Below are 14,855 nucleotides of genomic sequence, written 5' to 3' on the forward strand. Positions count from 1 at the left end.
ACTTTTCCCACAGTTTAGAGTAAGAAAATGTGACCTAGGTACAGCAGTGCAATAAATAAATAACTTAAAGTACATAGATGGACCTCCTGCTCAGCATTTCGGACCAGAAATGTCTAACACAATAACGGTTAAACAAGTAGTAAAATAAAAAGCATTTACCAATAAATAATTACAATCAAATAAATAACATTGCAGTTCTACGCTTCTGGACATGGGCCGGTTGTCCAGTCTCAGGTTGTCATGGCTCTGGGGAATGAGAACGAGGAGAGAAGAGGAGAGCAGGTGGTTAGTCTTCAGGGTTTTTCTTTTTTTCAGGCCAAGCCTTCATCCCAACAGTTTTTAATCACTTCCTTTCCTCGTCTCCTTCCCTTGTTGACCACTAAACTGACACGACTTGACCAGTCAAAGAAATTTACTTAGATACAAAATTAGCCAAAATCAGCCCAGCCACAGTAGAGGAGAGTAGACTAGTCATAGAAACATAGAATGACATGAATAGGAATAGGGAGTATTGGGACATGCCTGTATGGTTCACAGTCTCACAAAGTTCTCTAACCACTGCGTCTTAGGCATTCATTAAATGTGGTGTCTACTGTATAATTGACTGACAAGTATGAGAAGAATGCTGCATAGCCACATTGTTTTGGTTTAGGCTAGGATTTCTGTATGTGGGCGACAGTGCGTGCGTGCGTGTGTGTGCTGAGCGTGGGCTGATCGTGGGCATCTTTGCAGTGCGTGCCAGGATGAGCCAGGTAGAGCCAGGTAGAGCCAGGTAGAGCCAGGTAGAGAGTCATCCAGTAATCCAGAGGAGCCGTGCATTCCTACACCTCCTCATGTGACTCAACGTCAAGCTCAATAACAACAGCCGTCCTGTCTACACTCTCTCCTTCCCCTCTGCCCTTCCTTTCTCCTCTCTCACACACTCTTTCATCATACGCACATGGGTGTGTGTACAGTACAATGTTTGTGCAGCATTCTTTACCATATTTTACAGTTCACCTTGTTTACTTTTCCATTTGAAGTATACAGAGAGGTACAGTGTAGCTTACCTATTGAAGCTCATGCCATGATGTCACTAGTGGGCTTCTGCAGTTTCTCCTTCTCAGTGTTAGAGCCCAGGTACGCAGCCATGAAGTGTTTATGTGTCCTGTAACTGAAGGAGATCACAGATGACATTACCCCACTTAATAACAGAAACATCTTATTGTACCTACGTAACATTGCTTGATTATTATTGGTGACAATTGTTGTTAGCAAGGCATAGATCAAAGAGTAGGTTATTGAAGGGGTAGCATAACTAGAATAGAATATACAATAATATATACAGTAATAATGTATGAGCATACTATGAAACAATATGATGCCCAGCCAGCTAGATGTATGTGGCTCTGTTGTGGGGTTAGGTCAGAATTTTGTGACAAATATATTGTAAACGTGCTATGGCAAAAAAATATGTTTCGTAATCTAAATAAGATCATACCATGAGACAAAAAAACGAATACATTATATGATAGTAGTATCAGTTAACCCTAAAACTAGACCAGACTCCATATGTTACTTTGAGGGTGTAAAAAATGTATTAATATATATGTATACATTATAAGCTTTGAATACATGTCCCCAACAACTCAAATGATGTTATTTTGGTGTGAAGTTTTAATTAGGTATTCAGAAAATGATAAATGTTATGGGTGAGCAAAAAAACTAAACACAATTTGTCCCCAATTTAGCCTAAGGGAGGTGAACAAATAAAATCTTGATTAACATTTTGGCATGTACAACTTGTCAGGGCACTGCATGTGTCATAATAGTTTTCATGTGATTTTACACATTTGGGGCATGTGAAATCTTGGGCCCTGTTTAGGGACATTGGACCCCATTTAGGGTCTGTTTTGCTGACTTCGCTGTTTGTGTTATCTTCTGAACTAGTAACATGTGTAAATTGAAAAACGTTATTTTCTGTTATTATAAACGATTATGAAAGAAAAATATGTTTTTATGTTTTTATTTTGGGGTCTGGCCAGACCCTTGTCTGTAAACAATGTATGCTAAACCTGTTGGTAGCTTGAGGGTTAGAACGTCGGTTATGAGAGGAGAATTTCATTAGAGGGTAGATGAAGTGCTGGAGCTCAACAGTTTATAATAGACTTCAAACCACAAAACCTGTGTGCAGACTATTTTAACACTGCGCCTATCTGAGCAATAAAATCATTCCATTTTATTGCTATTTATCATATTTGATTTGACCTGGACTATTGACCGTTGCACATTCAGACAGGATGTGGTTACTGATTGATGAGGAATGGAGCTAGATATGTTCTGGAATACGACTTGTTGATCCTACTACGGTAAACCATAACACTATGGGTCAATCAAACTAACTGGTAAATGTGGTAAATGCACAGAGGTTCCGGAAACACACTCCAAACTAGCCTGGTATGAAAGCCACCTAAATCAGTTTCAGTTCCAAATGAATACCTCCATACTATAGGGTATTGAAACTATCAAGTTTGTACATATGCCTTGGTATATGTACACCAGTACATACAAGTAACACAAGCCTTGGAGAGAATATGCCCACTAAGAATGTGTGTTCAGAGAGTTAGGCGGTGTTGGGTTGTGAGTGTGTTATGCTGTGTCGATGTGTGTTAGTGTTCAGAGAGTTAGGCGGTGTTGGGCTGTGTTATGGTGTGTGATCAGGTCTACTTACTGAGCACAGGCCATGAGCAGGATGGCGGAGCAGCTGAGGGTGGACAGCACCACGGCCAGGACCACCAGCACCGTCTGGACCACCTCTGCACTGCTGCGCTCCTCCTCCTCCCCCTGGTCCCTGGTCTCCAGCAGCTGGATGCCACAGCGCTCCCCGTCGAAACCCTTCAGACAGCTGGGGACACAGCAGCTCCATTAGGCCCTCAGTCAGTCAACCAACCAATGATTGAATCAAACACACCATTTCAAGTTCAAGTGTATCCGGATGTTAAGTCGTGACGTGTTTCCGGGTCCAAAGTTGGCTGAGGCACTGTCTTCGAAATGCCGCAATAATAATAATAATAAATTATATTTATATAGCGCTTTTCCGAGGCTCAAATACCCTGACAATAGGGAAAACGGGAAAGTGCTGTGTCCCTTGTTGTATGAATAGATCCGAGTCTAAAAAACTATTAAACTGTCATTCTACCGCTGTTGTACACTGGTATTCTGGTGCGGAGAATTTCTGGTTTGGACCCGGAAATTGCATAACGTCACGTTTGACGTCAGACTTAACAACTGGATTGTTACGTCACATTACATGAGTGTAAGAGAGTAAAATTCTTAAGCTTCGGTTTCTGAAATTGCAGCACAAGACAATAAGGCTATTATGCAATATTAGGCAATAAGCATAATCGCATATAAAGATGACAAAAAAAGTGACACATTTGCAGACAATAAGGCTGTAGGCTTAATTCAAGATCTAACAAAAAAGTGACAATAGTGCAGGACATCATTTGTCATTGGCTCACATCCCATAGGCTTTCATATATGTAAACATTGATGTTTTCAAATGCGCACCACACACACACACACACGCACTCACGCACACACACACACACACAGACACACAGATCTGTGTTGTACTTACACACACACAGGCTCCCTCAGGTCCACCATGTACTTGCAGTGTCCATGGATGCAGTAGCCCTGGTGAGACGTGGTGCAGGGGTCTAGTGTGACACCAGCGGACGTGAGGGCCGTGCCCCCCCCGGCTGTGATGAGGCCAGGCGTGTGTCCGCCCGTCTGGTACCTGTTGTCGGGCACGAACGCTGTGGTGCTTTTACTCTTGTTCTTGTTGTTCTTCCTTTTGCCTTTGCCTTTCCTCTTCCTCCCTCTCTCCTCTTTACTGAGTCGGAGAACTGTAGCGGGGAAATGACAGGCGGTTAGGATTGTGTGTGTGAGAAAACACGAGATTCAAGGATAGGTTTGGAGATACGTCTCTGGTTAGGGTTAAAGGTTGATACAGGTTAGGGTTAGGGTTAAAGGTTGATACAGGGGTTAGGGTTAGGGTTAGGGTTAAAGGTTGATACAGGGGTTAGGGTTAAAGGTTGATACAGGGGTTAGGGTTAGGGTTAAAGGTTGATACAGGGGTTGAAGATCCAGCTTGAGAGGGTTAGAGATCATTTACATTTTGTTTGAGGAAACATGAAGCATTAGGTTTGTGGTTGAGAAAATGGATTGCGATTAAGCTAGGGCTAGGTTTATGATACAGAACGACCAGCTCCTTATAAGAGAGAAATTAGATGTATTATATACGTCAGCAATGTGGAAACATGGCAGTGGGATGCTGCCAGGAGAACTTGAGCGAGTTGTTCAGTTACCATGGGGCGAGTTGTCTGGAACTTCTCCTCCTGAGAGATCTTCGTCCAGTCCCAGCTCCTCATCCTCGCCCAGAGAACTCTGAAGCCCCTCTCCCGAGTATGTCACCCCTGGCGCACGGCTCAGCCCGGAGGAGAATGTGACCACCGATCCCAGGACACCCAGGGCACTACAAACTACAACCACACAAACCACCATCACACACAGAGCACTGCAAACTTACACGCAGGAAACTCAATCCCACACAGAGCACTACAAACTTACAAGCAGACCACAACAATCAGAGCACTGCAAAACTACAACCAGACCACACAAATCAGATACAGAGTACTCAAAATCACAACACAACCACATCAATCAAACACAGAACACAGAAAAACTCCTACCAGACCACACCGAACCAGAGCACTACAAACTACAACCACATCACACCACCTCAATCAGACTCAACATCAAAAACTACAATGACAAAACTGCAATTCAAGATTTTACAATCAGACCTCCCCAAATCTTGATAACGTCTTACAACCAGACTACTGTACAACCCAATTTCACAGTTAGGATGGGTTCTCAAAGACCTCTGTGAGATAGCTGTCAGACATATTATGGTACAAAAAACAGAATATTCTACCATGATATAAATGAGCTGAGTTGATTTCACACGGCGAGTCTCTGACAAGTCTTTACAGGTTGTGACATGTCTTTCTCCCCTGTTTCAGTGCTCCGTCCTGCATATCCTTCTGGCTTCTAATCTCCCTATCCCCTCCGTCCACCCTCCCTGTCCCCTCCGTCCACCCTCTCTGTCCCTCTCCCCTCCGTCCACCCTCCCTCTCCCTCTCCCCTCCGTCCACCCTCCCTGTCCCTATTGCTGTTCAGAACACTTCAACTTTTTTTTTTACCATATCCCAGAATAAACAGTCCACAGTCGTATATTATCTGCAAGTTCAGACTTACCCAAACACAGGAGAGAGGAGAGGATGAAGGTGTTCATGTCCCAGGAGTGTGTATGTGTGTGTGTGTGTGTGTGTGTGTGTGTGTGTGTGTGTGTGTGTGTGTGTGTGTGTGTGTAAGATCTGAACTGTGCGTGTTTTGAGTGAGACCGCTCCTTGCTGTCTCTGCTTCCTCTCTCTCCTCTGTGGCTGGGTGCAGTTTTTATAGACAACGCCTCTCCAAGGAAATGTGTGTGTGTGTGTGTGTGTGTGTGTGTGTGTGTGTGTGTGTGTAATGATTAACCTGCCTAGCCTTAGGGGATGTATTTATGCGTTTCATGTTTTCATGTTCTTTGACACTTCAGACAACCCTTGGCTTCTGTTTGAGAATAATGAGTAAGGTTCACTCATTCAGGCACAAACCCATGGATGTATTCTATTTAGTCACCTCATTCGTGCACACAAAAGGTTTTCCACTTTCATTAATGTAATTACCTCCGGTCCTCTCCCTCTCTGTTCATATATTTGCTGAGTGTACGTGGTAGGCTCAAGCCCTCTGAATTGGGCTGTAAAACATGACTAAATAACCATTGCATAAACCTTCCACCCATCACACACACACATACACACACACACACACACACACACACACGCACACACACACACCAGTGTCACTTTATTTAATCTTGACTCTTTTACACTTGTGTAATGTGACATAACAATACAACTTGAAACACACACAAACACACCTTCACAGTGACACAGAGGAGGTTGCCAGGGTGATTATTTCTGTCATAGAGGTCAGAGAAGAGTTGTCATAGAATCATTGTTATGTGTGATACCAAATACTTGCTAGATCTGACAAAATATACAGAACATTTTCCAAATAACTATAGTCTGGTATTCTTGAAATGTACACAACACATTTACATTTTTGGCATTTAGCAGACGCCTTTATCCAAAGTGACTTACAACCAAAAATATTTTGAGACATATTTAGATAACATTTCCGAACATTAGGCAATAACCCATCTCATTTGATATTGATCTTTCCCAGAAAAGTGATGTTGACAACATGCCCATTAGAGTATGATCACAATGTTTTCCTCATGAATATATAGGGATAGATATATCACTCACACTCACAGTCATACACACACACACACACACACACACACACACACACACACACACACACACACAAATCAACGAAGGGTTACTTTTTAAACTTACAATACTAATTATTATTGTGTTATTATTGTGTTTTTTTGTATCTGAATGCGGCAATGTCAATGTTGAGGAACCAAAGCCAAAGAATTTGACTCTCGTGTACTTGTACAATAAGATGTAATAACTCTTGTGTACTTGTACAGTAAGATGTAATAACTCTTGTGTACTTGTACAGTAAGATGTAATAAACGAGGGTGGGTGGTACGGTGGCAGTGTTATGGTTATTGTAGTGAGGGAGGGTGGGTGTGGTTGCGACATTGTCTTTTCTACCTCATAGTCAGGTTCCTTGTGTAATTGTGTTTAAATGTTTTGGGGAGTTGTAGCATAACAAACCAGAAAATGTTTGATTCCATTTTTCGCAGATGTCAGTATGGCGGCCATCTTGGTCATTTAAAAATGGCGACCTTCAAACACAAATTTCTCAATATCTCGCCTCCTGGATTACCTAGAATCAAGATTGCAATGGTCAAATCTAATTTTTGGGGGGCAAGGAATCCAATGGTGCTAATTACAAATGATATAGATGGTCAATGACACACATATGGGTGGCTATCTTGCATTTTTAATACGCATAGCTGCATTTATATTGCGGTAAACATGATCTCGGACATAATCATATTGAAATGACTATACTGTTAATCAGGATATTTATATTTTAAAATATGTGTTATTCTCTTTATTAATATTGTGTACAAACAGAAAAATAAACTGTTGTCATCGAACATTTTGCACATTATTTATCCAATCCAACCCAACTACCCACTAACCACATCCCCTTAACCCCATAACACTGTTTCCCCATCTTATCTACACATCACCCACCCACCCTGTCTACACATCTCCATTGTCCACCGTCACTGTCACTAGCAAGTGTGATATCCTGAGAGTCCTCATCATTTTGGCAGTCAGTGCTACACTGAAACAGGGTAGCTCCACTGAATTGCACGAACATCTGTGTGAAGAACAGTCTGCTTTACATTGACATCTGACCATCCTCTGTAACTTGGTTTGTTTGAGAAAGTGTCTGCAGAGCCTTGAGGACACGATCATCTGCTTTGAGGTGGATGTTCAGCCAGGTAGCTTTGCCTATTCTAGAAAACCTCAAATGTGTTTCATTGTTTATGTCCTTGAGCCGCCTTTGCATTTCAAGATAGATTCCATCATTCAATCTGGGGCCTCATTTATAAAAAAGTACTTGAACGTCATCTTTGACTTGCACATAAGCACATTTTTCTAAATGGACGTAAGCATTATTTATAAAACGGCTGCGCTTGTTTAAAATTGCGTACGCACTTCCATCTATAAATACCAAATATACTTGAAATTGAACGCAGGTGAATGAGCTGTGATAGCGGCTCAATTATAGCGGCTGAATTAAGCCAAGTGCTATAATATAGGGTAGGAGTTCGTCTGGAAGCGGGAGAGGGCAGAGAAGGGTGGCTTCTCTGTAAGTTGCATTTGCAACATTTAATCATGACATCTAACCAGGCAAATGCTTATACATACTGTAATAATATAATGGTCTTATTCATATCAGGTGACATTGAAAACATGGCTGCTCACTCCCTTTGCGAACCCCCAGACACAGGAAGAAATCCAGTATAATTTAGCGCATCGCCGGGCAAGGTTCGTGGTGGAGCGCACTATAGGCATGGGAGATGGCGTTGCCTTGACAGCTCCGGAGGGATATAAAGGAAGACTGAAATACAATCATAAACATCAGTTCCCTTTAAATCTTGAATTAAACTCATTTTAACAACATCATTAATTTTATTACGAGCTTTCACTTATATCACTTTCACTTTGCATGAATTACAGTAGGCAGTGCGGCTCACATGCCTGTAATAACTCTGCATAACCAGTAGGTAATGTGCGTACGTCAAGTCAATACCTGACGTAGAGCTACGATCGTTTCCACGGTCAAATTGACTCACGTTGAAATGTTATAAATCACTACTTTGACATGGTTTTCTACGTACGACAGAGGTAAGATTTACATTTACATTTTTGGCATTTAGCAGACGCCTTATTCCAAAGCGACTTACAATCAATACATTTGAATACTAAGCATGTGAATCAGCAGTCCACTATTCGTTGCAGGAAGAGTACTCTAGCTCGGGCCCGGGGCCACTGATAGAAGGAAAAACCTTCTCCCTATTATCGCCTTCTACTATTTTATTTTTATTTTTTTACTGGAGAAACTGAGAAACAGTACAAGGGGGGCAGTAGAAGTTCTTAGGGACACAGTAGAGGGGAAAGGGGGTGTCTTTAGGAGACGTAGTGGTGAGGGTCAGAAGATGTCTCAGGAGGAGCAGTTAAGATGTAACCTGAAGAGATGGGTCTTCAGTCTACGACGGAAGATGGGTAGTGACTCTGCCGTTCTGACGGCCGTGGGGAGCTCATTCCACCAGCGGGGAGCCAGTGTTGTGAAGAGACGTGATCGGGCAGCCCGACTGCTGTGTAGAGGAGGTGGGGCCAGTCGGCCAGCCGAGGTGGAGGAACGGAGTGAGCGGGCAGGGGTTTGGGGGGTTACCATTTCCTTCAGGTAGGCAGGGGCTGTCCCTTTTTCTGCCTGGTATGCAAGCACCAGGGTCTTGAATCTGATGCGAGCTGCTATCGGGAGCCAGTGCAGGGTGCGAAGGAGAGGGGTGACATGCGAGTATTTGGGGAGGTTGAATACCAGCCGGGCAGCAGCATTCTGGATGAGCTGCAGAGGTCTAATGGCTGAAGCGGGGAGCCCAGCCAGGAGTACATTGCAGTAATCCAGGCGGGAGATGACCAGTGCCTGGGTCAAGAGTTGCGCTGCCTCTCTGGTAAGGAATGGTCGTATCCTTCTGATGTTGTAGAGGAGGAATCTGCAGGAGCGAGCCGTTGCTGCAATGTTCTCCGCGCAGGATAGTCGGTTATCCAGGATCACTCCAAGGTTCTTGGCTGTCAGGGAGGGGGTTACAGTAGAGTTCTCCACTGTGATGGAGAAGTCTTGGAGAGGGCAGGCTTTCCCGGGGATGAAGAGGAGCTCGGTCTTGTTAAGATCAATATTGATCCAAAGTACTTTCTATAAATGAGGCCCCTGGTTCTCTCCTTTACTAGCCTATGTCTAGTATGTTCTGGTAGGAACCTAGTCTAGGATGTAATACCAAATGTCCTTTACTTTGGTCATCAGATTGACAGAGTATGCACAGCTTCCACTTAATTGTTTCCTCAGCCTGTCTTTCTGCTCCAAGCTGACAAAGCTGAGGCTTCTTGTTCATGTTGCTCTAATACTGGGGCCTCATTTATAAAAAAAAGTACTTGAACATCATCTTTGACTTTCACGTAAGCACATTTTTATAAACGGACGTAAGCATTATTTATAAAATGGGCTGAGATGGTTTAAAGTTGCGTACGTGCTTCCTTCTATAAATACCAAATATACTTGGAATTGAACGCAGGTGAACGAGGTTTGTATTAACGCCCTGTGATAGAGGCTCAATTATAGCGGCTGAATTAAGTGCTATAATATAGGGTAGGCGTTCGTCTGGAAGCGGGAGAGGGCAGAGAAGGGTGGCTTCTCGGTAAGTTGCGTTTGTAACGTTTGATCATGACAACTAACCAGGCAAATGCTTATACTCAGTAGGCTACTCGAGTTGTAAAAGAAAATCAGGGGGGATGATGGATTTTATCATATGAGGACAATTTTAGCATCCCCTCAGCGTCAGTGACTTCATGTCAGTAAAAATGTCATTGCATGTGTGCGTGCCCCCTCGCACCTTGAAATAGCAGTAATACCACGTTCATTGATAAATTACATAACGTATGGAAAGAGGGGAGGGCAGTTTTAGAAGGGGGACGATTTTGACTGTTTTCATCCCGCCTCAACTCGAGTGCTGCTTATACTGTAATAATATAATGGTCTTATTCTTATCAGGTGACATTGAAAACATGATTGCGAACTCCCTTTGCGAACTCCCAGACACCGGAGAAACTCCAGTATAATTTAGCCCGTGGCCGGGCAAGGTCCGTTGTGGAACGCACTATGCACGTTGAAGGGGAGATAGACAGCTCCAGAGGGATATAAAGAAAGACTGAAATACAATCATAAACATAAGTTCCCTTTAAATGTTGAATTAAACTAATTTTCTCGGCAGATAACAACATCGTTAATTTTATTACGAGCCACTTAAACTTCGCATGAATTACAGTAGGCAACGTTTTTCCAGTGCGGCTCACATGCCTGTAATAACTCTGCATAACCAGTAGGTAATGTGCGTAAGCAAATGAATATTCGACGTAGAGCTACGATCGTTTCCACGGTCAAATTGACTCACGTTGAAATTGTATAAATCACTACGTTGACGTGGTTTTCTACGTACGACACGGGTAATTTGATCTAAGCATGTTCTATACTGTAAATGAGGCCCCAGGTCTACAATAAGCAAGTGAAAACACCACCCATTAAAGGTAACTCATGTAACTTCATTCTAAATAACTGTTTTTTCAAAATATAGTTTTTCTCCTCAACAAACCTTGTATGAGTCCTTGTGGTCTAACACAATGTTGCTACTAAGTTGTTCGCAAAGTGTTCTTTTGGAAATGTTTTTAATCAGTGTCTAAATACCGAGTGGGGGATTTAGATTTCGGTTTCCTGATCATATTTAGGTTCTATCGTTTTGAGCTGTTTCTAACAAAGAGAGAGGTGTTTGGAGGTCATTCGATTCCTTTTGAATCAGGTTCCTAGGTCTCTTGGGAGCCTGGATAATGAGATAAGAGTAAACTTCAGTTATGCACATAAAAAATCCAAGATGGCGATCTAAACCTGTGCTCAGCTGTACTGATTTCTAACTAGCACCATTGGATTCCCTGCCCCCCAAAATGTAGATTTAGCCAGTGGAATCATGATTCACTCCTAAATCATAATTGAGGAGTGAAGATATTGAAGAAATTGTATTTAAAGGTCGCCATTTTAAAAGTCCAAGATAGACGCCACATTGGCTTCTGGGAAAATTGAATCATGCATTTTCTGATTTGTTATGCTCTCAGTTTTTAAAAAATATATAGTTTTCCAACTCCCCAAAAATGTTTTACAAACTCATGTGGACATAGTGAACTGGACTATCAGGTTAGCGCCCCATCCCCATCGGAACACTCTCTATGAATGCTGGCGATGTCTGGCACGTTCCTGGAGGACATGAGTCAGTGCTTCTGCCAGGGTTTGTTTATAAAGGAGCCCTGAAGGGAATATTCACCAACCTTCATTAGGGGAATATTTTGAATATCTTGAATGTCATTTGGAATATGTCACAGGTGCCACATTATGGAAACTCTGAAGAAGCAGATCACACATACACAGGCACACACACACACACACACACACACACGCACGCACACACACACACACACACACACACACACACACACACACACACACACACACACACACACACACACAAAGTTTACACAGTCTCACACACATAGGCCCACATTCAAATATTCGCAAATGAGATGCAATATTTATATAGGTTTTCTATCCCTTTTCTTGACTGCTTGAACACATTTTTTTTTACAACTCTCAAAACTTTAGAATGACAAATTCATTGCATTGTATAACTTTCAATTGAAAATAAATAAAAATAAAAATATTGCAGTCAGAATTTCACTCAACATAAACACTTGTAATTGTAATCTATCATTTTAGTTACAGAGAATATGAATGCTTACAATAAATATAAATCAAATTCCTCTAGAATTAGGCTTATCACCGCTGTCAAACAGAGAGTCTAAAGATGTTGAGTCAGTGGCTCTGATCCTCTCCCCCTGCTCTGGAGAGACACACACACTCTGGAGAGACACACACACTCAGGAGAGACACACACACACTCAGGAGAGCAGCAGTGGGTTAGACACAGACACTGAGGCGCCAGGCCAGATACAGCCCAAAGTCCTTCTGACCACTTTCCTATCTGTTTGAAATCGAGGCACAGTGCGCAAAGTCCATACAATATCAATGCGGTATGTACAGATGAATCAATGCAAATACATCTTAACACCCACAAAAAGCTGTGTCATACCTGTACCCACAAGTCCCTGAAGTCAAATTCAAAATACTTTTTAATAATGGAGGCAAATAGTTTTTCAGGAAAGCTTTGCATGCAGGATATAACAATATGTTATGCAATTTATTGCCCTACTGTATCTACGGTGTGTTAGTGAGCATTTAAAGACGTTAAGTTTGTGTGTGTGTGTGTGTGTGTGTGTGTGTGTGTGTGTGTGTGTGTGTGTATGTGTATGTGTATGTGTATGTGTATGTGTATGTGTATGTGTATGTGTATGTGTATGTGTATGTGTGTGTGTGTGTGTGTGTGTGTATCTAATGATGGTTAGATGAGAAGTGTAAAGGAGGTATGAGTTAATGTTTCTGTGTGATCCTGTTCACTCATTAACATGGTTAGTTTGTAATGAGGCATTAGTGGAGTCTTACAGCACGGGTTGTTAACTCTGACTACATTGGTCATGATGTGTAGGAAGAGGAGTGGTGTAATTTATGTGTGTGTGCGTGTGCGTGTGCATACGTGTTTGTGTATAGTAATTGTGATCAGTCATTAACTTGGAAGATGGAGTGAACGTGTACAGAAGTCAGTCCTTGTGCTGTGGTTGATGGTTGGTTAGGTTAGATTAGTAACATTATGACAGCATTATAATGATACTAGACAGCACAGCATTTCTGCACTATTGAAGCCACTGTAAAATCCATAACTTTATTACTTTATAAATGTAGGGTTACTTTTTTATTTACTTACTTTATTATTATTGTGTTTTTTATATCTGAATGCTGCAATGTCAATGTTGAGGAACCAAAGAATTTGACTCTTGTGTAAGATGTAGGGATGGGACAAAATATTGTATGGCGATATATCGCGATACAAAAACGTGACGATACGCATCGTGTTGCAGAAAAATGGATCGCGAAATAAACTGTGTTTTATTTTCTATTAGCTACACTTCTTGGGGAGGCAGGCGTTAAACGCACCCAACCCGAATCTGGCGAGTGGCAAGCCCATGGGCTCGTTGGTAACGTTAGTCCGCCAGTAGTCTCACATAGCCAGACCTATCTCCACACTTCGCTTCGCGCTGTGCCAGTGCTGGAGAATAATAAAAGATTTTGCGCGAGTGTGTGCGCACGACGCGAGAGAGTTTTTGCAGGGTGAGATGTCTGCAGATGGAAAGTAAGTAAGCAAGTTGAAACGTTAGCAAATATAATTGCTGAGTGTTCTGACAGAGAACGTTGGTTAACATTGGTCGTTATTATTGTGACTAGAAAGTCTGTGACTATAATTCCATAGTGTAAATAGTGTCAAAGAACTAGCAAGCTAGCTAGCTAGCTCAGAGGTGATGAGATGAGCTAGTCTGCTGCACACTTGCCAGCTAAAGAGCTATCTAGATGCATTTTGTTATTTTACTTAAAGAAGATACAACAAGATAGTACAATCTTTCTTATTCTGCTAGAATTGGGCTTTATGGTAATACCATAATGGCATATTTACAGTACATGGACAGTGGATTGAAGCATTGTCTGTTTTTTTATAGTTGGACATACACATTTTTTTCAGGTGAGAGAGTAAAGTCAAATTGACATTTTCTGACTGCGTTGCCCACAGCAATCCAATATTCAATTATAATTATGTTATAAATTGATATGGATCATTGTATACCTCTTATTAGATTATAAATACTCTGGTTGTTATGTTTGCCTTTTGGTTGACAGCAAAAGAGGGACAGAGGAGGATAGAGAGGGAGAGAAGGAGAGAGAGCAGGATGGTGTCCGCACACCAGAGAGAGACAGCAAGAACCAGGTGAGAAAGTGGACAGGTCGTCAAGACCACATAAGTAAGTAGCCTTGAGAACCGATGGTTCTGGAGCCTAATGGCCCATAGGGCAGGAGCCTATCTCCTGTTTCCGTAGTGTGAGGCAGCTTAATGTGTAAGTACACCCCCTGGACATGACGCTGGTATGTCGCAGGGTCTTACCCCCTGGGGAGGGGGCTCCATGCCGCAGTCCATGCCACCCCCCCAAGGCAGCAAACCTAGGGGAAACACTGATCTTGTTTTATTTATGATCGTATCGTGACTGTATCGTATCGTGAACCCCTGTATCGAGAGGTGCATCGTATCGTGAGTTGAGTGTATCGTCCCATCCCTAGTAAGATGTAATAATGGCGATTCTGATTCTGATTTTGATTCTGATTCTGACAGTGTGACTGCTGTGTGTAGTTGATGGTTGATGGCCATACCACCCTGCATCCCTCTGCTGGTTTGCCTCTAAAACTATTATTTTTGAAATTCCTTGAAAGAAAGCTACCGGACATGAGTT

General features: G+C 42.3%; 1 protein-coding gene across 1 annotated transcript; it reads right to left on the minus strand.

Annotated features, from left to right (window-relative positions):
* Nucleotides 1-1,059: 1,059 nt before the first annotated feature.
* areg (amphiregulin) lies at nucleotides 1,060-5,341 on the minus strand (the record flags this gene model as incomplete). The annotated part of the gene is made up of 5 exons (XM_080531596.1): nucleotides 1,060-1,153; nucleotides 2,711-2,884; nucleotides 3,620-3,890; nucleotides 4,353-4,526; nucleotides 5,305-5,341. The coding sequence occupies 5 exons, from the start codon at nucleotides 5,339-5,341 to the stop codon at nucleotides 1,060-1,062; spliced, it is 750 nt and encodes a 249-aa protein (XP_080387722.1).
* Between the last annotated feature and the right edge of the window lie 9,514 nt (nucleotides 5,342-14,855).

Source organism: Nansenia antarctica, assembly GCF_963989245.1.
Source record: "Nansenia antarctica genome assembly, chromosome: 5".
NCBI classification, from domain to species: domain Eukaryota; kingdom Metazoa; phylum Chordata; class Actinopteri; order Argentiniformes; family Microstomatidae; genus Nansenia; species Nansenia antarctica.